The sequence below is a fragment of the Canis lupus genome, chromosome 33 (assembly GCF_048164855.1).
Source record: "Canis lupus baileyi chromosome 33, mCanLup2.hap1, whole genome shotgun sequence".
In the NCBI taxonomy this organism is placed as follows: domain Eukaryota; kingdom Metazoa; phylum Chordata; class Mammalia; order Carnivora; family Canidae; genus Canis; species Canis lupus.
Genome location: NC_132870.1, coordinates 6,867,990 through 6,889,290, shown reverse-complemented (window position 1 = coordinate 6,889,290; position 21,301 = coordinate 6,867,990). Strand labels below are relative to the sequence as shown.

The following is a 21,301-nucleotide window of genomic DNA, read 5'->3' as shown; positions in this document are numbered from 1 at the left end:
GCTAGGACAAGGTGGAGCTGGGATTTAAACTGAGGGTATGGCTCCAGACTCCATATCCTAGATTGCTGTGCTATAAATATTGTCTTGTAGATGACATGTGAACAAGCCACTGTCCTAGCAGTTTTATTTTTGTGTTATCATAATGATTTTGTTCTGTGTAAAATAGTCTTAAATAAGTCTGCATAGTGTAAATTCTAATCATATATGATATTGAAAAAAATTGCACAAGGCTTTTGAAGCATGTCATACTTGGGAAGTACACATGGTTTAATCTAAACCTTCAGATTTTCAAGAAAATTAGTTACAACTAAATGATCATTTCTAAGAGAATACACAGGCGGTATTTCCATAGTATTCTTAGTGTTTTGAGAATGATTGCAATGGACAAAATTACGGTACTCTTTAATTAAATTCAGACCACTTAACATAGCTCCAGGCCATTATTGTAGTGATTTTAAACAACAACAACAACAACAGTTGGTATTGAAGTCTTATGTTCAGTACAACTTAATAAGTGCAACTGCATTTAGTGGAACATTGAGTGCTAAGGACAAGAAATAAGACTTTTATAAATGTTTTGTATTCCCACTTAACCATTTTATGTACTTGTGAATTTGTCTCTCTCTCTTTCAGTAAATGTTACACATTAACTAAGTGTTCATGAATTAGGTAACCTTTAATGTACCTTTGCTCTTAGATATAGTATAGTTCTGTTCAGTTGGGTTTTTTAAAAATATATATAGATATTTTGTTTTCACTTTTAGAAATTATTCTAAAGCATTTTTTTCTAAAGCATTTTTTTAAAACCTCTTTTTCCTTTAATGATACTTTCCCCTATTTTTTAAATAAGAAAACTTAAAGTGATTAAAATTATTTTTCCTTTAAACACTTAAGAATTAAAAAATTAAATGTTTTACCTGAAAGTGATCTTTCCAGCTCATCAGTCTTTTTATATTTCCCTAAATATAAACATTCAAAATAAAACAAGCAAAACTTTTTCTATACCTTACTGTGAGCTAAGCAATTTTGATTCCACAAAGGGTAAAAGTTGTAATATTTAATTGAAAAAAAGACATTAGGGACGCCTGGGTGGCTCAGTGGTTGAGCGTCTGCCTTTGGCTCAGGGCGTGATCCTCAGTCCGAGGTTGGAGTCCCCCATCAGGCTCTCTGCGAGGAGTCTGCTTCTCTCACTGCTTGTGTTTCTGCCTCTCTCTCTCTCTCTCTCTCTCTCTCTCTCATGAATAAATAAATAATCCTTAAAATAAAAAAAGGACATTATTTGTCAAGTTAATGAGACGATGACATAAAACAGGTGGTTATAAAAAGGCAATGGAAAAATATGTAACAGTGTGTACTAATAGAATGTTATAAAGTTTTGTTAAATTAGAATAAGACACTTTATTATAAAATATTTAAAGTGGTCCAAACAGTTAAGAGATAATTTAGATCATTGTGGATTGGATCATTAGGGTACTTCTCTGAAAGTAGCTGGAATTTGAACTTCTTAATAAAAATAGTTGGCTGAGAAAAGAGAGCATTTCATTTAAAGGCTTTTTCGCTTCTTAGAAAATTGAGATTTTCCCTCTTTTTTCAGAACAGCCTTAGGAAACTAGATGTGTAGTTTTCTTGATTAATCTCATGCTTGTAATAATTTTAAAAAATAGCATATTAAAGCCCATGTTAACCTATGTGCTGGACACTGAGTTTGGCCCTATATAAAATACATTATCTCATTTAAACTTCAGAACATCCCATGAGGTAGTGACTCTTATCTTCATTTTACAAATGGGACTTAGGGAGGTTAAACAATGTGTCTAGTGTATCATAATAAGTAGCAGAGCCAATATTCAGATCCAGCATTGACTCCAGAGGCCTATTACTTTTAACCACATGATCGAACCTCCTTAATCCACTTTTGCCTAACCTAGCACAGTTTCTAAAATACATTTCTTCTTTTTAAAGATTTCATTTATTTATTTGAGAGAGAGAGAGAGAGAGCGCATGAGCAGAGGGAGAGGGAGAAGCAGACTCCTGGCTGAATGGGAGCCAAACAGATGTGGGGTGGGGCTCCATCCCAATCATGACCTGAGCCCAAGGCAGATGCATAACTGAAAGAACCACCCAGGTGCCCCCATTTCTTCTTCTCTTAGTGTCCCCATGAATCCTAGTTGCTTTGTTATTATTTCTTCTAAATGTTAGGATGTGTTCTATGATTAAAATACCTGAATTTGTTGGGGTAACAAGAGATTAGACTCTGAAAGTAAACTTCTGAGTTCAAATCTTGGCTCTGGGGGCAGCCCAGGTGGCTCAGTGGTTTAGCGCCTGCCTTCAGCCCAGAGCGTGATCCTGGAGTCCCGGAATCGAGTCCCATGTCAGGTTCCCTGCATGGAGCCTGCTCCTCTGCCTGTGTCTCTGCCTCTCTCCCTCTCTCTCTCTCCCTCTCTCTCTCTCTCTTTCTCTCTCTCTGTCTCTCATGAATAAATAAATAAAATCTTTAAAAACAAAACAGGGGCAGCCCTGGTGGCTCAGCGGTTTGGTGCCACCTTCTGCCCAGGGTATGATCCTGGAGTCCCGGAATCGAGTCCCATGTCAGGTTCCCTGCATGGAGCCTGCTCCTCTGCCTGTGTCTCTGCCTCTCTCCCTCTCTCTCTCTCCCTCTCTCTCTCTCTCTTTCTCTCTCTCTGTCTCTCATGAATAAATAAATAAAATCTTTAAAAACAAAACAGGGGCAGCCCTGGTGGCTCAGCGGTTTGGTGCCGCCTTCTGCCCAGGGTATGATCCTGGAGACCTGGAATCGAGTCCCATGTCGAGCACCCTGCATGTAACCTGCTTCTCCCTCTGCCTGTGTCTCTGCCTTTCTCTCTCTCTGTATCTCTTATGAATAAATAAATAAGATATTTAAAAAAAATAAAAATAAAAACAAAACAAATCTTGGCTCTGCCCCTCGCTAGCATGTACAAATTATTAATCTTTCTGTGCCTTCATTTTTATTATCTCAAGTATAAACAATTGGAACATGTAAAGCATAGGGCATATTAGACTTAAATAAACTTACATTAGATATACATAGACTTAAGGCTTTCTTAAGGAAGCTATTGGAACATGACCTTCATCCTCTAGAGATGAGTAAGAAAGCTGGCAAAAGAAATGTTGGAGGGCTTTAAATATATTTAACTACAGACCTGAAACTAAAACAAAAGTAGGAATAAAGAAGAAAGAATAAAATGTGTATGTTAAATATCTGATCATGTAGGAATTGGTTATAAAACTTTAAAAAAATAAAAAGTGGAAAGTAGAAAAAAAATTGGAGGTAGAATAAGTTTATGGATTGCCTCATCTGTAATGGCTAGGAGTCAAAGGACAATGTTTAAAGCTGACAAGTCAATTGGTAGAAGTATAAAGATATTCAACAGTACAAAGGTAAACACTGAGAAAGATAATACTGTTGACTATAACTGTAGTACAAGGACAGTAAGATTATGTAAACTAATATCATTAGTGCTCCATAGTAATTACTGTGTAAAGAAATAGAGGATTAATGGTACTAAATAACATTTTTTTTTTAATTTTTATTTATTTATGATAGTCACAGAGAGAGAGAGAAAAGCAGAGACATAGGCAGAGGGAGAAGCAGGCTCCATGCACTGGGAGCCTGACGTGGGATTCGATCCCGGGTCTCCAGGATCGCGCCCTGGGCCAAAGGCAGGCGCTAAACCACTGCGCCACCCAGGGATCCCCTAAATAACATTTTAAACTATAAAGATAGAACCAGAAATACATATTAGAACAAAAATACAATTAATCCTAATTATCAGAATAATTATAAATACACAAATAGGAACAACAGGGAAAGTATTTTTTTTAATTATAAAACTAAACATAGCAAAATAATACAGAACGAAGAGCAACCACATCTGTCAAATCAGGAGAAAATATTATATCAAAATTTTATATGGCCTTATTAGCTAATCTATTAAAAAAATTTTCAAATTGGATCACCAAGAAAAATCTGATTTTTTAAAATTTTTAAAAATTTGTTGCTGTCTTTAAGGCAGCCAGCAAAAAAGTAGTTCAAAAGTTGAAGAGGCGGGCAGCCCCGGGTGGCTCAGCAGTTTAGTGCCACCCTCAGCCCAGGGCCTGGAGACCCGGGATCGAGTGCCACGTCGGGCTCCCTGCATGGAACCTGCTTCTCCCTCTGCCTGTCTCTCTCTCTCTCTCTCTCTCTCTCTCTCTCTGTCTTCATGAATAAATAAACTTTTAAAAAAAAGTTGAAAAGGGAAAAATACATATATACATAAAGGCACATCAAAAGTAAGCTAGATATTGGTCTTAATATGAGACAAAGTGGAATTCAGGCCCATGGGATTACTTAAGATGAAGAAGAAAGACTACAAAGCTAAAATGTGTATTTGGCAGTGAATATTTAACATTATGAATATCTGTCAACCATATAACTATGTATTAAATAAAAGTAACTTTAAGGAGGTACCAAGAAAAATAAGTAAAAATGCATTAGTAGTAAGTGACTTTTAACTCAGTGTTCTTGGTCTAGAACAAATCAAATAGAAACACAGTAAGACTGTAGATGACCTAAACAATTAAGTCAATAGGGTAGATTTAATATATATTGAACTTGACCCTGAAAACAGTGTATTCCTTCTTTTTAGATCTCATGAAACATTTACAGAAACTTCTCTATAGGCCCCAAAGGAAACTTCAATAAATTTTTTTTCAATAAATTTTAAAAGGAGAAATAGTATAAAATCACAAGAGTAGAAAGAAGATCCCTTTACTTGCATATTAAATTCAAACAACTATTGGATCAATGGAGAACACATGTGAAAATTGTAGAATATAAATGACCATAGTGATGAGAATACTAGAAATATATGGAATCTAGCTAAAGTAGTACTCAGAGGAAACTCAAAGCTTTAAATATTTATATTAGTGGGCAGCCCTGGTGGCTCAGCAGTTTAGTGCCGCCTTCAGCCCAGGATGTGATCCTGGAGACCCGGGATCAAGGCCCACGTCAGGTTCCCTGCATGGAGCCTGCTTCTCTCTCTGCCTGTGTCTCTGCCTCTCTCCCTCTCTGTGTCTTCCATGAATAAATAAATAAAATCTTTAAAAAATATATTTATATTAGTGAAGAATAAATAATAAAAATGAGTGGGTTAAGCATTTAACTCAAAAAGTTAGAAGATCTAAGTAAATGAAAAGATGAAAGGAATTAATAAAAATAAAAGAAATTAGTGAATTAGAAAACAGAAAGAAGTAATGAATTGGCTGTTTGAAAATAGACAAATTGCTAGCCAAGCTAATCATTTATTAAAGAGGACGGGAAACAAAGCACAAATATATGTAGTAAGGATAAATAATCATAAATAACAAAAATTTAAAAATCATGAGTGTGTTCAAGTCTTTAAAAATGAGAAAATCTGTAAAAAAAAAAATTAAAGGATTATCATAGGAAAATAAAATTTAGAAGAAATGACCCTGAATAAAGAAAATTCAAATAGATCAATTTCTATAGAAGAAATAGAGAAAATTAGCAGAAGAGCAGCTCCTCCCCCAAAACCATCAACCCCAGATGTTTCATGAGAGAATTCTGCTAAGTATTTGAAAAAAACAGTAATTTCAGTGCTGCTGTTGAAACTGTTTCAGAGCATAGAGAAAGATGGAAAACTACATTTTTTTGAAGTGAGTAATAATATTGATATCAAAACCTGATGACAGTTGCAAGGAAGAAAAGTATAGACGCAGTTTTACAATGCCAGAAGCAAAACTCTGTTAAACAAATGGAATCTAGCAGCACATTAGTAGAATAATACATCATGAGAATTGTATTATTCAGGGTAGAAAGAGATGGTCTATATTAGAAAATCTGTTAGTATAATTTGTCTTATTGATAGACCCAACAAGAATCTGTGGTCATTCTGATTACCTCATGAAAAAGCATTTGACAGAATTCAAAACCCAGTCTTTATAAATAGCATTCAACGAAACAGTAATTGATGGCTGATTTCCGTGGGACTGGATCCCTGGGGTCTCCAGGATCACACCCGGGGCTGCTGGCGGCGCTAAACCACTATGCTGCCGGGGCTGCCCTGTATGTGTATTTTAAAACCTAAAGTCAGGGGATCCCTGGGTGGCTCAGCGGTTTAGCCCCTGCCTTTGGCCCAGGGCGTGATCCTGGGGTCCCAGGATTGAGTCCCGCGTCAGGCTCCCGGCATGGAGCCCGCTTCTCCCTCCTCCTGTGTCTCTGCCTCTCTCCCTCTCTCTGTGTCTATCATAAATCAATCAATCAATCAATCAATCAATCTTTTTAAAAAAATAAAAATAAAACCTAAAGTCATGTCCCATGGTGATATAGTAGGCTTTCCACTAAAGAAGGGAAAAAAGACAAGAAATCTCAATTGTTATCACTACTGCTTGTTAGGGTAGTACAAATGCTATTAGCCTTTGTAAAACAATACCAGGAAGACAGTCTATATAATGGTTGTGGGTGAGTCACATTTATAAACCGAAAGATAAAATACTAGGAATAAACAAACCCAATATATCAAAAAATTTAAAGTAATACTGAAAGATTAAAAGAAAAAACTTAAAAGACATGTTGTTTTTTAAGATTTTCTTTATTTGTCAGAGAAAAAGAAGGCACAAGCAGGGGGATTGGCAGACAGACAAAGAATCAGGCTCCCTGCTGAGCAAGGAGTCTGGACTCAATCCCAGGACCCCTGGGATCATGACCTGAGCAGAGACAGACACTTAACCAACGAACTACTCAGGTGTCCCAATTGACAACATGTTCTTAGTGGAAAGATTCAACATTGTGTCAGTTTCTCCATAAATTAATTTATTAATTTGATGCAGATTCAATAAAAATATTAACGTTCTCTTTTTTTATGGAATTAGACACAAACTGTTCTAAAGTTTATGTAATAAAATAAACAGTGACAGTAAGGAAAATGGTGTGGGAGATAAGCAATGGTGAGGGGTTATGAGAATCCTACTCCTGTAAAGTCTAAGTATTTAAAACAATGGAATGCTTGCAGCACTTAGCTGGCTTAATTAGTAAAGCATACACTCCTGATCTCAAGGTTGTACTCACTTTGGCACCACATATACTAAAATTGGAATGATCTCAGGGTTATGAGTTCGAGCCCCACATTTGGTATAGAGATTGCTTAAATAAAAAAAAACAGTGGAATGTCTAACATGTAAATAAATAAATGGACATAAGGAACAGGAATTCAGAAATAAACCTAAATATAGGGATCCCTGGGTGGCGCAGCAGTTTGGCGCCTGCCTTTGGCCCAGGGCGCGATCCTGGAGACCCGGGATCGAATCCCACGTCAGGCTCCCGGTGCATGGGGCCTGCTTCTCCCTCTGCATGTGTCTCTACCTCTCTCTCTCTCTCTCTCTCTCTCTGTGTGTGTGACTATCATGAATAAATAAATAAAATCTTAAAAAAAAAAAAACCTAAATATATACAGGAATGTAGATCCTTACCTATAGGAATATAAACATAAAGAGTAATTCCAGAAATAAACCTAAATATAGGAACATAGTACATGATAAAAGTCCTATCTTAAAATTGTAGGAAAAAGATAGACTTTTCTTTTTTTTTTTTTTTTTAATTTTTATTTATTTATGATAGTCACACACACACAGAGAGAAGCAGAGACATAGGCAGAAGGAGAAGCAGGCTCCATGCACCGGGAACCCGATGTGGGATTCGATCCCGGGTCTCCAGGATCACGCCTTGGGCCAAAGGCAGGCGCTAAACCGCTGCGCCACCCAGGGATCCCAAAGATAGACTTTTCAATAAGTGGTTTCATTGTAATAAGAAAAACAAACTATGAGCATATATTGTATACCGGAATGTATTCCAGGTTCTGGGTCAAAATTTAAATGAGAAGGCCACTGATGACCTTGCTTAGAAGAAAAATATGGGTGAATTTCTTCATAACCTTGGCATGCAAAAGGCCTTTCTACCTACTCAAAATTCAGAAACCATTTCTTAAAAAGTGATAAATTTGACTGTTAAAGCATGCTACATCCATACAATGGAATATTTTTCAGTGCTAAAAAGAAATGAGCTATCAAGTTGCAAATAGACAGAGAGGAATTTTAAATACCTGTTGCTAAGTAAAGAAGCCAATCTAAAATCTTAAAAAAAAAAAGGGGGTGAGGGGAATCCCTCGGTGGCTCAGCGGTTTAGCACCACCTTCAGCCCAAGGTGTGATCTGGAGTCCTGGTATTGAGTCCCGCATCAGACTCCCTGCATGGGGCCTGCTTCTCCCTCTGCCTGTGTCTCTGTCTCTCACTCTCTGTATGTCTCTCATGAATGAATAAATAAAATCTTTAAAAAAAAAAAAAAAGCCAATCTGAAAAGGCTACAATACTATATAAATAAATAACATTCTGGAAAAGGAAAAAAAAAAACTCTGGAGAGAGTAAAGAGATCAGTGGTTGTCGTGAGGGAGGAAGAGAGGTATAAAGAGGGAGAACATAGAATTTTTAGGGCAGGAAAGCTTCTGAGTGATACTTTAACTGTGGATGGGTGGATACAGGTGAGTGGATACATGTCATTATTCATTTGTCCAAACTGATAGAATACCCAAAGAGTGAACCCTAAAGCAAGCCATGGACTTTGCTTGATAATGATGTGTCAATATAGGTTGGATTGTAACAAATGTACCACTGTGGTACAGGACAGTTTATGGTGGGAAAGACTAGGGTAGGGGCGAGTGGAGGGGGTTTGGGGGAAGAGAGAGGGAGGAATGTGAGATCTCTATACTTTTCACTCTTTTTCTGTGAACTTGAAACTGTTCTGATGAATTTTTTTTTAAAGATTTTAAAAATTTATTCGTTAGAGTGAGGGAGTGAGAGCATGAGCAAGTGGGAGGGTTAGAGGGAGAGGGAGAAGCAGACTCCCCGCTGAGCAGGGAGCCTGATGTAGGACTTGATCCCAGGACCTTAGGATCATGACTAGAACTGAAGGCAGATGTTTGACCAACTGAGCTACCCAAGTTCCCCAATAAAATCTATTTTTTAAAAATCAAAATGTTGTGAAAGGAGGGCAACTCTGTCAGGACTCCTCTCACTTCTGAGAGCTTTCTCTGTAACTTTGCTTAATAAACTAATGTCACTTTACTAACAACAACAACAAAAATGTGAAACATAAAAAAATAATAATAATAAAAATAGGGATGGCGCAGGAGTTTAGCGCCTGCCTTTGGCCCAGGGCGTGATCCTGGAGACCCGGGATCGAATCCCACGTCGGGCTCCCAGTGCATGGAGCCTGCTTCTCCCTCTGCCTGTGTCTCTGTCTCTCTCTCTCTCTCTCTCTCTCTCTCTGTGACTATCATAAATAAATAAAAATTTTAAAAAATTAAAAAATAATAATAATAAAAATAAAGTCTGACAATCCAATAGAAAAATAGACAAGTAAAATAGACAAGAATAGACCAAAAAGGTGACAGAGAAGGAAATGTGGATGACCCATAACCCTATAAAAAAGAAGCTCAACCTTATTTATGGCATGAGAAATGCAAATTGTAACTACTCAGAGTAAACATTTTTCACCTATCATTTGATGAAAATCTAAAGGTGTTACTCTGGTAAGGCTGTGGGGGAATGTGAAAAGGTACAGTTATTGTGGAGGGCAACTTGGCAATAGCCATCAAAATTAAAAATTGCATTTATCTCTATTTTTTTTTTTTTTTTTTTTTTGCATTTATCTCTAACCCAGCAGTTTTACTTCTGGAAATTTATAGCTATCCTGGCCCATGAATGAATTAACATGTACATATGGCTATTTATTTCAGCATTGTTTGTAAAAATAGCAAAAGATTAAAAACAACTCAAGTGTTCATCAGTAGTGAACTAAGTAAGTAAATTATGGTACATTTTACAGTGGAATACTGTGCTGTGTGAATGTATTTATGTACAATGACAATTTTTTTTTTTTTTAAAGTTACAGCACAGTACTTCCTGAATTTTTCTACCAAGGTAACTTTAACAGAATATGTAAACTAGTGGCATGTGGAATTGTAGCTTGGAGTGACCAGGTTTTTAAATTTCTGCCAAATTTATCTTTAAAATCTATAGGTTTATAGGATGCCTGAGTGGCTCAGTGGTTGAGTATCTTGTCTGCCTTTAGTTCCCAGGGTCCTGGGATTGAGTCCTGCATCAGGCTCCTTCCCATGGAGAGCCTGCTCCTCCCTCTGCCCATGTCTCTGCCTTTCTCTGTGTCTCTCATGAAAAAATAAAATCTTTAAAAAAAAAAAATCTGTAGGTTTACTATATTCTTTTCAGTAATTAGACTTTAAAATTAATTTTTAAAACAGCTCTTAATCACTTAGTAATCCTGCTCCAGGAATATATACCTTGTTTATTGTGTGCTTTGTCTTACTCTTATATTTGTTACCTATCATCACCTGAGAGTATATTTTGCAAGAAAGTTAATCCCTCAGGTACTACCCAGTATTTTTTTCTTTTTCTTTTTTCCCTGTATTTTTTTCTTAAGTCTTTTTTTCAGACTGATTTTTCACTTGAAGGACTGTAATTTGTAAACAATTAAAAAAGCCCTATATTTGTCTCAAAGTAATTTAACAAGTTTTTCTTCTTTCTAATATTGAATGTTCCCAACAAGTGATACCTGAACCAGTTTGATTTACTGGCATTTGTACATTCTCATGATGTAGTTGTTGGTTCAGTATATGTCTATGTAAAAAATGTTTATGTTCTGTGTTACACGTTCAGCATGTTTCTATGTAAAATATTCTCTTTAGCAGGATGAAGTTAAAGGAAGTAGACCGTACGGCCATGCAGGCCTGGAGCCCCGCCCAGAATCATCCCATTTACCTAGCTACAGGTAAATTCAACAGAGAAGATAGTATGAGTCACTTAATTTCTTCTTTTCCACATTTGGCTTATTTATACCTGTCCTTTAAAACTCATTTCAAGCTTCATCTCTTCTAGAAAGCCTCTCCTTCCCTAATGAGATACCTTCATTCTCCCTTTCAGCTGAGTTCAGTGACCTTCCTGTGTGTTCCCTTATAGCACCTTGTTCATCGTAGCATGATGAACGATATATTACATGTATGGTGTCTTCCCTACTTCATAAGAATTATGTTTCATCTTTATTCCTCCAATATTAAGCACAATAGATAACAAGTTAGTATCAATTTGAATGAAAAAGTTTTGATGCTAGCATTTTTATATGAAAAGAAAGTTATATCACTTGTGACGAAATAGTTAATTGAGAGACTGTTTTTACAGGGAGCTTTTTAAATATCTACAGGTTTAAAAAGTTATCTGCACTATCCACTCTTACATAATCTCTAAGCCTTGTGTCAGAATTTCATTCGTATAGTACTTTAAGTATCTGTTCCATGGCATGCATCCTGAGATTTTAGTCACTAATGCAGCATTCATGAGTGAGATCATTGGAAAAGATGCATTTAACTTGTTTTGTATGGTTTTCTCTGAGTCTTTTATTTTTGCACTATAGTTACCGTAAGTGCATTTTTGTAGGAACATCTGCTCAGCAATTGGATGCGACATTTAGTACCAGTGCTTCCCTTGAGATATTTGAATTAGACCTTTCTGATCCATCCTTGGATATGAAATCTTGTGCTACTTTCTCTTCTTCTCACAGGTATGAGATTGATGAATTTTAAGCTCACATTATTTACGGTTGTGATTATGTGCCTAGTTTGTCTATAAATATGTTATTATTAGAAACTGCAAAGAATTACATCAATGACGTGAGTTAGTTGGATCAATACTAAGGTGTTAATGGTAATTATCTCTGATAGGTTTTTTTTCATTGTACTTATCTATATTTAAAAATATATTTCACAGAAATTTTTGTTGACATGATTTCTTATATAGCAGGTATTTGGGTCACTTTTCCAAGTACTTAGCATCCTATTGTAATGCAGAAAAAGGACACTTTCATTTGAGTAGTAAAATATACCTTATTGTCTCACTACCTTGTCAATTTTTGGTGAAGAAATTGTACCTTAACTAATAGCTCACAGCTCAAATCATGGAATCTCATGGGATTTTCTTCAGAGCCGAGCCCTCCCTCTGTGGGAGGGCTCTGAAGAACTTCAGATGGGAGTTCAAATACCTTTTGTCTTCAGTTTTCCTTCAGTCTTCAGTATGGGAACTTCAAATACCTTTTGTCTATGTTTTCCTACTCACCACCCTTTCTGTCATTACTCACCCATGCCATCTTCATGTTGCATCTGCTAGCCAAACCATAATCTTTTATTCTCCACCAGTGAGAGGTACTCGTCTTAATAGATATAATTTTGATGTCCCTTTCCCACTGTCGGAATACGTTACTTTTCTTAGAAAATTTCATATAATTCCTTTAACACCTCCACTACTTAACAGCCCACTTGTCAGTGAGTACTTCTGTAGTCAAAATATCAAAGGAAGTGTTGATTAGAGCTCTGTTTTACAGATGAACCAAAAGCAGCTTAGGAAGATTCAGCAACCTGTGCAGCATCTCACAGTTTCTAAATGGTAAAACCATTGTTAAGCCCATGTCTTTTGACACACAAATCAAGTATATTTTACACTACATTATCTCTACCAAAAAGTCTTACTTTTCAGGATTATAAAATCAAACATGCACATAAGGATATAAATAAAAACTAAAATGCCATTTCACCAAGTCATGCTCAGTTACCAGGAATAGAGGAGAAGCAATGTCTTTAGATTATTTATGAAAACATATGGAATTAAATATATAATTTCAAATTATTTTCTATATTTATTTGACTTTAAAAGGCAGTTATTTACTCATTTTCTTTTAAAGGTACCACAAGTTGATTTGGGGGCCTCATAAGATGGATCCCAAAGGAAATGTCTCTGGAGTTCTGATTGCAGGTGGTGAAAATGGGAATATTATTCTTTATGATCCTTCTAAAATTATAGCTGGAGACAAGGAAGTTGTAATTGCCCAAAATGACAAGCATACTGGCCCAGTAAGAGCCTTGGATGTGAATATTTTCCAGGTTAGACTTTTGACATTTATTCATAATTCTTGAGATACGTGATGCTTATTTGAAATAAGTATATGAATCTACTATGCCTCAGTCATGGAATTGAAAGCTAAAAATGTGTGTCCATGCAGACTGATGAGTTAAGTGGTTTTTTTTTTTTTAAGAATGGAGGGTTGAGAGTTGGGATCAGGGTAAATGATAATAACTCCATGGAGGGGATCAGGCAATGAAGAGACAGTCTATTGTTGCATCAGAAACTTTACTAAGTATTAATTTTTTTAAATTTTTATTTATTTATGATAGTCACAGAGAGAGAGAGAGAGAGGCAGAGACATAGGCAGAGGGAGAAGCAGGCTCCATGCACCGGGAGCCCGACCTGGGATTCGATCCCGGGTCTCTAGGATTGCGCCCCGGGCCAAAGGCAGGCGCCAAACTGCTGCGCCACCCAGGGATCCCCTAAATATTAATTATATAAATGTATTGGTTAGCAAAGATCTAGATGGAGGATACTAGATGGATACTAGTACAGGATACTAGAGCATAACAACTAAAACATGAATATTGTCCCAAGAAAGTTTAAAATAGTTATTTTTCTTATACTGTAAATAAATACTTAGGGCATAGAAATACAAACCTGAACTTTATTTCTATAGTTTATGGTATCTTCGTTTTAGATTAGATAGCTAGTGCCTTTGTTAAACAGCAGATGCTTTTTGGTGTCTTATATTATAGGTGGCTACAACCATAGAATTCCTCTGTTTTCATATTATATGTCAATTGATAAGAGAAGAATTTATGAGAGTGAATAATAAAGGATGAAAGCCAATATATGAAACCTATCATCCTCCTGTACTTCCTATCACAGTTTTAGGGTCTTTTTGACCCTAACAGTATGCAACAGAGATAACCTAGAAATACTGCCAAACCGAACAAGATTGAATGTAAATGAACTAGAAGGACATGAGGATTTAAGACGAGATTTTACTAGCCCTGTATTGGTCTGGCTCCAGAAGCTGGCTCTGAGGTATCTCGAGATAAATGCCATTATTTTAGAATTCAGTTATTTGTTTGAAAGCAATCATTGGTTGCCTATTTTTGTCTCTCTTTCATAATCAGATTCCCTTCCTGTATAAATGATAATCCCCATATGGTTGCATGATTGCTTAAGAATTTATCCATATAATTCTTTAATGTCTTGTATTATAATGTCAGTACACATACTATTTTTTTAGTGAAATAAAATTTTATAATATACATCTCTAAAAAACTATTGCAATTTCAGATTTTTATGCACAGTATTTAGGAATTCATGAGTTTTCCTTTTTTTTTTTTTTTTTTAGAGTTTTTTTGAGAACTAGAGAGCGAGTGAACTCAAGCAGGGGGAGTAGCAGAGGGAGAGGGAGAAGTAGGCTCCCCACTGAGCAGGGAACCCAATGTGGGGCTTGATCCCAGGACCCTGTGGTCATGACCTGAGCCGAAGGCAGATACTTAACTGACTGAGCCACCCAGGCACCCTAAGTTTTGCTTTTTTAAACAGAAAAGTTGTATACCCTTAAACTGACAGAGCTTTTCCTTTCTGAGTAGAATTATTCTCAGTTCTCTTAATTATTCATAAATACTATTTCTTTATTAATTATGTCTTACTGTAGACTAATCTGGTAGCTTCTGGTGCTAATGAATCTGAAATCTATATTTGGGATCTCAACAATTTTGCAACTCCGATGACACCAGGAGCCAAAACACAGGTATTACGTTGATTTTGATGTCATAAAAAAACCAAGATCTGCTCTTCAACACTTACTTACTTCATTTTTTTCACACAAAATATATTTGTTTTTTTTTGTTTTGTTTTGTTTTGTTTTTTTTTAAAGATTTTATTTATTTATTCATGATAGTCACAGAGAGAGAGAGAGAGAGGCAGAGACACAGGCAGAGGGAGAAGCAGGCTCCATGCTGGGAGCCCGATGTGGGATTCGATCCCGGGTCTCCAGGATCGCGCCCCGGGCCAAAGGCAGGCGCCAAACCACTGCGCCACCCAGGGATCCCAATATATTTGTTTAAAATCAGTGTTTAGATGTTATGATTTTCCTTCTGTACAGCAAAGTATTAGTAAATGTGTTTCTTCAAAGTATCAGTGAGAACTTCAACAGCAAATATTTATTCAAGTGCCTACTACCAGATGCTGTTTGATGTACTAGACATATAGAAATGAATAAAATAGACAAGCCTTTGATAATTTTTTAAATACAGTATTTTATATAGTATAGTATTTTATGTTGTATAGTGTTTTGATGATGTCTTATCTTAAAAGTCATAGACTAGAAAGGAAACTTATTTTAAAAATAATAATAACTCAACCCCTTTCCTGTGTATTTCTGTAAGTTAAGAACAATCTTCCACTTGCCTCCTTGAAGTTTATGTTAAATAGGCTACTTAATTTGAGTAGCCTTTATAATGGGCCCCAACATTCTGGCCATGTTAGAGGTAGTATGATGATGCATATGATCTACCATTTATTTCTATTTATTTATTTTTAAAAGAATTTATTTATTTATTTATTTGTCTGAGAGAGAGTGCACATGGTGGTGAGGGGCAAAGGGCAAGGGGCAGAGAGAATCCCAAGCAAACCCCCCAGTGAGTGTGAAGCATGACGTGGGGCTTGATCTCACAACCCTGAGATCATGACCTGAGCTGAAATCAAGAGTTGGATGCTTAACCCACTGAGGCACCCTGGCTCTCCTAGGCTGTGACTTTTTTCTGCCTAGTTGTCTGTAGTACTGATCAGTGTCTACTTTGTGGTCTGTTATCTCTACCTTGTGGCAGTTGCAAATTAAGAAAAAGTACTGGATTCATTGCAGGAACTTAATAAATGCCTGGTAAATGAGACCATATGAAACAAGGTAAAATACTTGAATTGACATATATCTGAGCTTTAAATCTTATGTATTAAGAACTTAGGAATATAAAACAATTTGTGGAATAAATAGATCAGATTTTAATTCACTTTTTAAAAAGAAGGATCAAATTTTGTAGTTAAATTTGATTGTAATTGAGAAATGGTTTTTAGTAGTTTCTTCCTTTTAGCCCCCAGAAGATATCAGCTGCATTGCGTGGAACAGACAAGTTCAGCATATTTTAGCATCAGCCAGTCCCAGTGGCAGGGCTACAGTATGGGATCTTAGAAAAAATGAACCTATCATCAAAGTTAGTGACCATAGTAACAGGGTAAGTATATGATTGATTTGTCATATACAGAAACATGTTGTATTTTTGCTATAGGTATTTCTATATTGTTTGTCAGTGTTGACAACAAGTCAAATTTTCATAAAGTCAAATCCTGTATTTTCATGGACCAATTATGTTGGAATAAGAAGGTTTTTCCTTGGGGAAGATAAAATTTCCAGTAAACTATGTTGGATATTATTAATGATGAAGAGAGAGATTGTTAATTAAATACCTTATTCCATGACATACGGGTGGTTTTTACTTTAGTAGCTATTTGAAACCATTATAGCAACTGTTTATCTTTGGCTTTCTCTAGAATGTACACATTTTTCAGGTAGTAATTATATGACTGTGAACTTGTAGTTTCTGAACTCCTGGCTTCATCTCTTCTAATTAAGTACTGCTAAATGAGCTAATATTCACCCATTTGCCCAGTAGATGTAGCCATATAACAAATTTGTGGCCTTACAAATTCCTTAATACTCTGTCATAATGTGCTATAAAATAATTTGGGCATAATTAAAGGCCTTATTTTGTTACTTTGTTTTTATTTTTTATTTTTTAAAGATATTTATTTATTTATTTATTCATTCATTCATTCATTCATTCATTCATGAGAGACACAGAGAGACAGAGAGAGGCAGAGACACAGGCAGAGGGAGAAGCAAGTTCCATGCAGGGAGCCTGACGTGGGACTCAATCCCACGTCTCCAGAATCATGCCCTGGGCTGAAGGCAGCGCTAAACCACTGAGCTACCCAGGCTGCATGTTACTTTGTTTTTAATTACATTGTTTGGTTTGACATCTTTAAAAACAAGTTTGCCTAAGTCAGAGAATACATCTATAATTTAACAATAACAACAAAAAACTATTTAGATGAATATTTCTTCAGTATATTGTTTTTCAATGAATTAGGAATTTTACAACAAATTTCAATTGAATAAAGCATACAATAAGCACTTCTATTATCTTCTGGAAAATTTAGTAGAACCTAAACTTCCAGGTAATTCTCAATAATGCTGTTAATTTATTCCATGTGAAATTTTAAATGGTAGTGGTTTCTTTAGACATTTTGTCTTGATTTTTTTACAAAACAGAGGAAAGATGTGGATTTTTTATTATATGTTTTTAAAGATTTTTTTTATTTTTTTTTTTTATTTTTTTTATTTATGATAGTCACAGAGAGAGAGGCAGAGACACAGGCAGAGGGAGAAGCAGGCTCCATGCACCGGGAGCCTGATGTGGGATTTGATCCCGGGTCTCCAGGATCGCACCCTGGGCCAAAGGCAGGCGCTAAACCGCTGTGCCATCCAGGGATCCCTAAAGATTTATTTATTTGAGAGAGAGCACCCATGACTTGCTGGAAGGAGAACAGAGGGAGAGAGAGAGGAGAGACAGACTCCCCACTGAGTGCGGAGCCTGAAGTGGGGGCGATCCCAGGACCCTGAGTCATGACCTGAGCTGAAATCAAGAGTTGGATGCTTATGACTGAGTCACCCAGGCACCCTGTAATCTTTTATCTGTTTTTATTTTTCTGAAAGTATTAAATTTTCAGTTTATATAAAATTTTCTCCCTAGGTGCAATTTTGACAGATCAACTCATTTTTAGTATAGAATTATTCCAATCCAGAATGGTGCTATGTATCGAATAGCTGGATGGACTGAAACAATTTTTTTTTAAAGATTTTATTTATTTATTCATGATAGTCACAGAGAGAGAGAGAGGCAGAGACACAGGCAGAGGGAGAAGCAGGCTCCATGCACCGGGAGCCCGATGTGGGATTCGATCCCGGGTCTCCAGGATCGCGCCCTGGGCCAAAGGCAGGCGCCAAACCGCTGCGCCACCCAGGGATCCCGGACTGAAACAATTTAAACATTTAAACCTTTTACTTTAATAAATAGATAGATAGATAGATAGATAGATAGTTAGATAGATAAATAAACCTTTTACTTTTAAGAGTACTATTTAAGGCTGTTTAATAAAATTTAATAGTTTTAAGGAGGCAGCATAGCTTGAAGGCTCTAGAGATAGCTGTCAGGATTCAAAATTTAATAGTTTTAGGTTTTATTTTTTGTTTTTTAATAAACTAAGCCTGAGCTCATGTTTTCTACTATTTCAACAAAGGCATGTTCCTCAAGCTCATTTTGGCTCTTCATGAAGTAATAAGATTGATACATTGTGCGCCTTAACTATCTGCAGATGCATTGCTCTGGGTTAGCGTGGCATCCTGATGTTGCGACTCAGATGGTCCTTGCCTCTGAGGATGATAGATTACCAGTGGTCCAGATGTGGGATCTTCGTTTTGCTTCCTCTCCACTCCGTGTCTTGGAAAACCATGCCAGGTATCATGCTGCTCTTCTAAGGAACTTGATTTATTTATTTTCAAAAACATATTTGCTTACTATTTTGAATTATCAGATAATTATTTTTAAATTAAGGAATCTACTTTGTCTCTGTCTTGTAAAAGTTAATGTAAATGGTTTTTATTTGAAGCAATAGTCATCTGATTTTCTCTTCCCAAAAATGGTAGCCAGTTCATATCATAACAATACAAAACTGTATAAAGGATTTTCCATTATTTTTTCATGTAATAATTAATCAAAATTCCGGTATACCACAACACTTTAGGACAACTCTTGACATTATACAATTGATCTTTGTTAGAGTCATTGTACTTAAGAAGAGTGTTTCATAACATTCAATGACAAGCAAGAGTTAAAAAGTTTGTTTTAGTTCTAAGTTTCTATTTAAAAAGCATTTTTGAGAAATTAGGTGGATTATTCTGCTTTAATTTAATTTTTTATTAAGATTTATTGATTGATTTTTATAAGAGAAAGTGTGAGAGCACAAGCAGGAAAGGGAGAGGGAGCAAGAATCTCAAGCAGACTGAGCACAGAGCCCAGTGTGGGGTTTGATCTCATGACCCTGAGTTCAGGACCTGAGCCAAAACCAAGAGTCCAATACTTAACCAACTGTGCCATCCAGGCACCCCTGCATTCAATTGTAATAAATGTGCAGATTCTCTAAAAAGATATGAGAGAGGTGCCTGGTTGGCTTAGTCAGTAGACCGCATGACTCCTGGTTTCAGGGGTTGTGAGTTCGAGCTCCATGTTGGGCATAGAGATTTCTTAAAAAAAACAAAATCTTTAAAAAATTAAAACTAGTTTAAAAAGGATATGCAAGTTTTTTCATGTTAGGTTTGGCAACATTAAATTCAATTATAATTTGGCCTGTTTCCTATCATTAGTATTCAGGTACCCAGGGAATTTATATGTATTTGTTTAACAGCTTTAAATAAGAAACAAATCCATTTTAATGTAATAACATTTTCTTTTTTTCTTTTTTTCTTTTTTTAATTTATGATAGTCACAGAGAGAGAGAGAAAGAGGCAGAGACACAGGCAGAGGGAGAAGCAGGCTCCATGCACCTGGAGCCTGATGTGGGATTTGATCCCGGGTCTCCAGGATCGCGCCCTGGGCCAAAGGCAGGCGCTAAACTGCTGCGCCACCCAGGGATCCCTGTAATAACATTTTCTGAACACTCTTGGGTTTTCTTTCTTATTTAGGGATATTTAGACTAAAGCTTTAAATCCCATTTTCCCACTGGGTAGTGGATTTGTACACTAAAGTTTTGAAGTTTGTGACCTCTCCTTTAGCTTCTTATAAAGGAAAAAAAGAGTCTAGTAAAGATGTAACTCTATTTAGATGTTATGCTTCAATCAGCTTTTTGGTAAAGAAGAGATGATTCTGGTAAGTTTCAATATTTTTCCCATGTTAGTTAAAGTATTGTTCATTCATTCAACACATACTTATTCAACATGTGCTCTGTACCAAGCACTGTACTAAGATTCAGTAATAGACAAAAATCCCTGCCCTCTGGGAGTTTACATTATAGTTGGGGGACAACTAACATTTATATAAAATGTAAAGTGTACAAGTACTTGAAATGTTAAGGTAGTTAATCCTCATAACAAGTCTATGGTGTAGATACTGTTAATCTATTTTATAATTGGGAAATTGAAGCTCAGAAAGGTAAACTTGGCCTAGGCCACATGACTAGATATGTGCTGACTTCTGATCCAAACATTCTGATCCCAGAACCTGTGCTCATAACACTGTATTCTACTGCCAGTTTTAGAAGGGATTGTAATTTAGCAAGACAGAAGGCTATACTGAGTTGCAGGAGCAAATCAACTCTGATTTCTCAATTTTCTCTTTCTAGTATATGCAAGAGTTGGACTATATAATACTTAAGGTCCTTTCAGCTCTATAATTCTGTGATTTTTTTTGTCTTTAATACTTAGTAAAAATGTAAATGTTCTTTAGAAGGTAGTAATAAGTTTATACAAATTTCTTTAGAAGGCATTCTTGACATGCCTTGAAATTCTTAACATGCATGATTGGATTCTAAGAGGGGCAGTTATAAAGTATATTATTGATGCAATTGGGGAAATTTGAACATGGACTGTTTATTTTAAAATACTACATAAAAATAAATACTTTTAGTAATTGTATTATGGTTATGTAGAAGAATGTGTTAATCCTCAGAGACAAGTGTAGGGGTGATATGTCATAATATCTGTAATTAATTCTCAAATGGTCAGTGTATCTGTGGAGAGAGAAAAAATCATAAAGTGAATGTGGCCAAACCAGTGAGTCAGAGTGATGAGTGTAAGGCTGTACATCATACTGTCCTTATGATTTTTCACAAAGATTTTATTTATTTTTATTTTTTAAAGATTTTATTTATTCATGAGAAACACAGAAAGAGAGAGAGGCAGAGACACAGGCAGAGGGAGAAGCAGGCTCCATGCAGGGAACCTGACATGGGACTTGATCCCGGGTCTCCAAGATCACGGCCTGAGCTGAAGGCAGCACTAAACCGCTGAGCTACCTAGGCTGCCCCATAAAGATTTTAACTTTTTAAAAATAAAATATTAGAAACAAGAGCCAGTCTTAAACAGTTTGGTTTCTTTTCCTATACTGTGTTTTCCTGATTCTGAGAGGATATTGAGTATCTTCATACTGATCAAAGAGCATACACATTCCTA

General features: G+C 36.1%; 1 protein-coding gene across 24 annotated transcripts in view; it reads left to right on the top strand.

Annotated features, from left to right (window-relative positions):
* SEC31A (SEC31 homolog A, COPII coat complex component) overlaps window positions 1–21,301 on the top strand; it is an 80,741-nt gene that overhangs the window by 2,632 nt on the left and 56,808 nt on the right. For 20 of the 24 annotated variants that reach the window (XM_072810153.1, XM_072810146.1, XM_072810165.1 and 17 more), the window contains exons 2-7: window positions 10,797–10,879; window positions 11,542–11,665; window positions 12,839–13,037; window positions 14,675–14,770; window positions 16,110–16,250; window positions 18,451–18,593. In XM_072810153.1, coding sequence (XP_072666254.1) covers window positions 10,801–10,879; window positions 11,542–11,665; window positions 12,839–13,037; window positions 14,675–14,770; window positions 16,110–16,250; window positions 18,451–18,593 — 782 coding nt within the window. In that variant the 5' untranslated portion in view covers window positions 10,797–10,800. The remainder of the gene's footprint in view (window positions 1–10,796; window positions 10,880–11,541; window positions 11,666–12,838; window positions 13,038–14,674; window positions 14,771–16,109; window positions 16,251–18,450; window positions 18,594–21,301) is intronic. The other 4 variants (XM_072810155.1, XM_072810150.1, XM_072810143.1 and 1 more) reach the window with 1 other exon arrangement.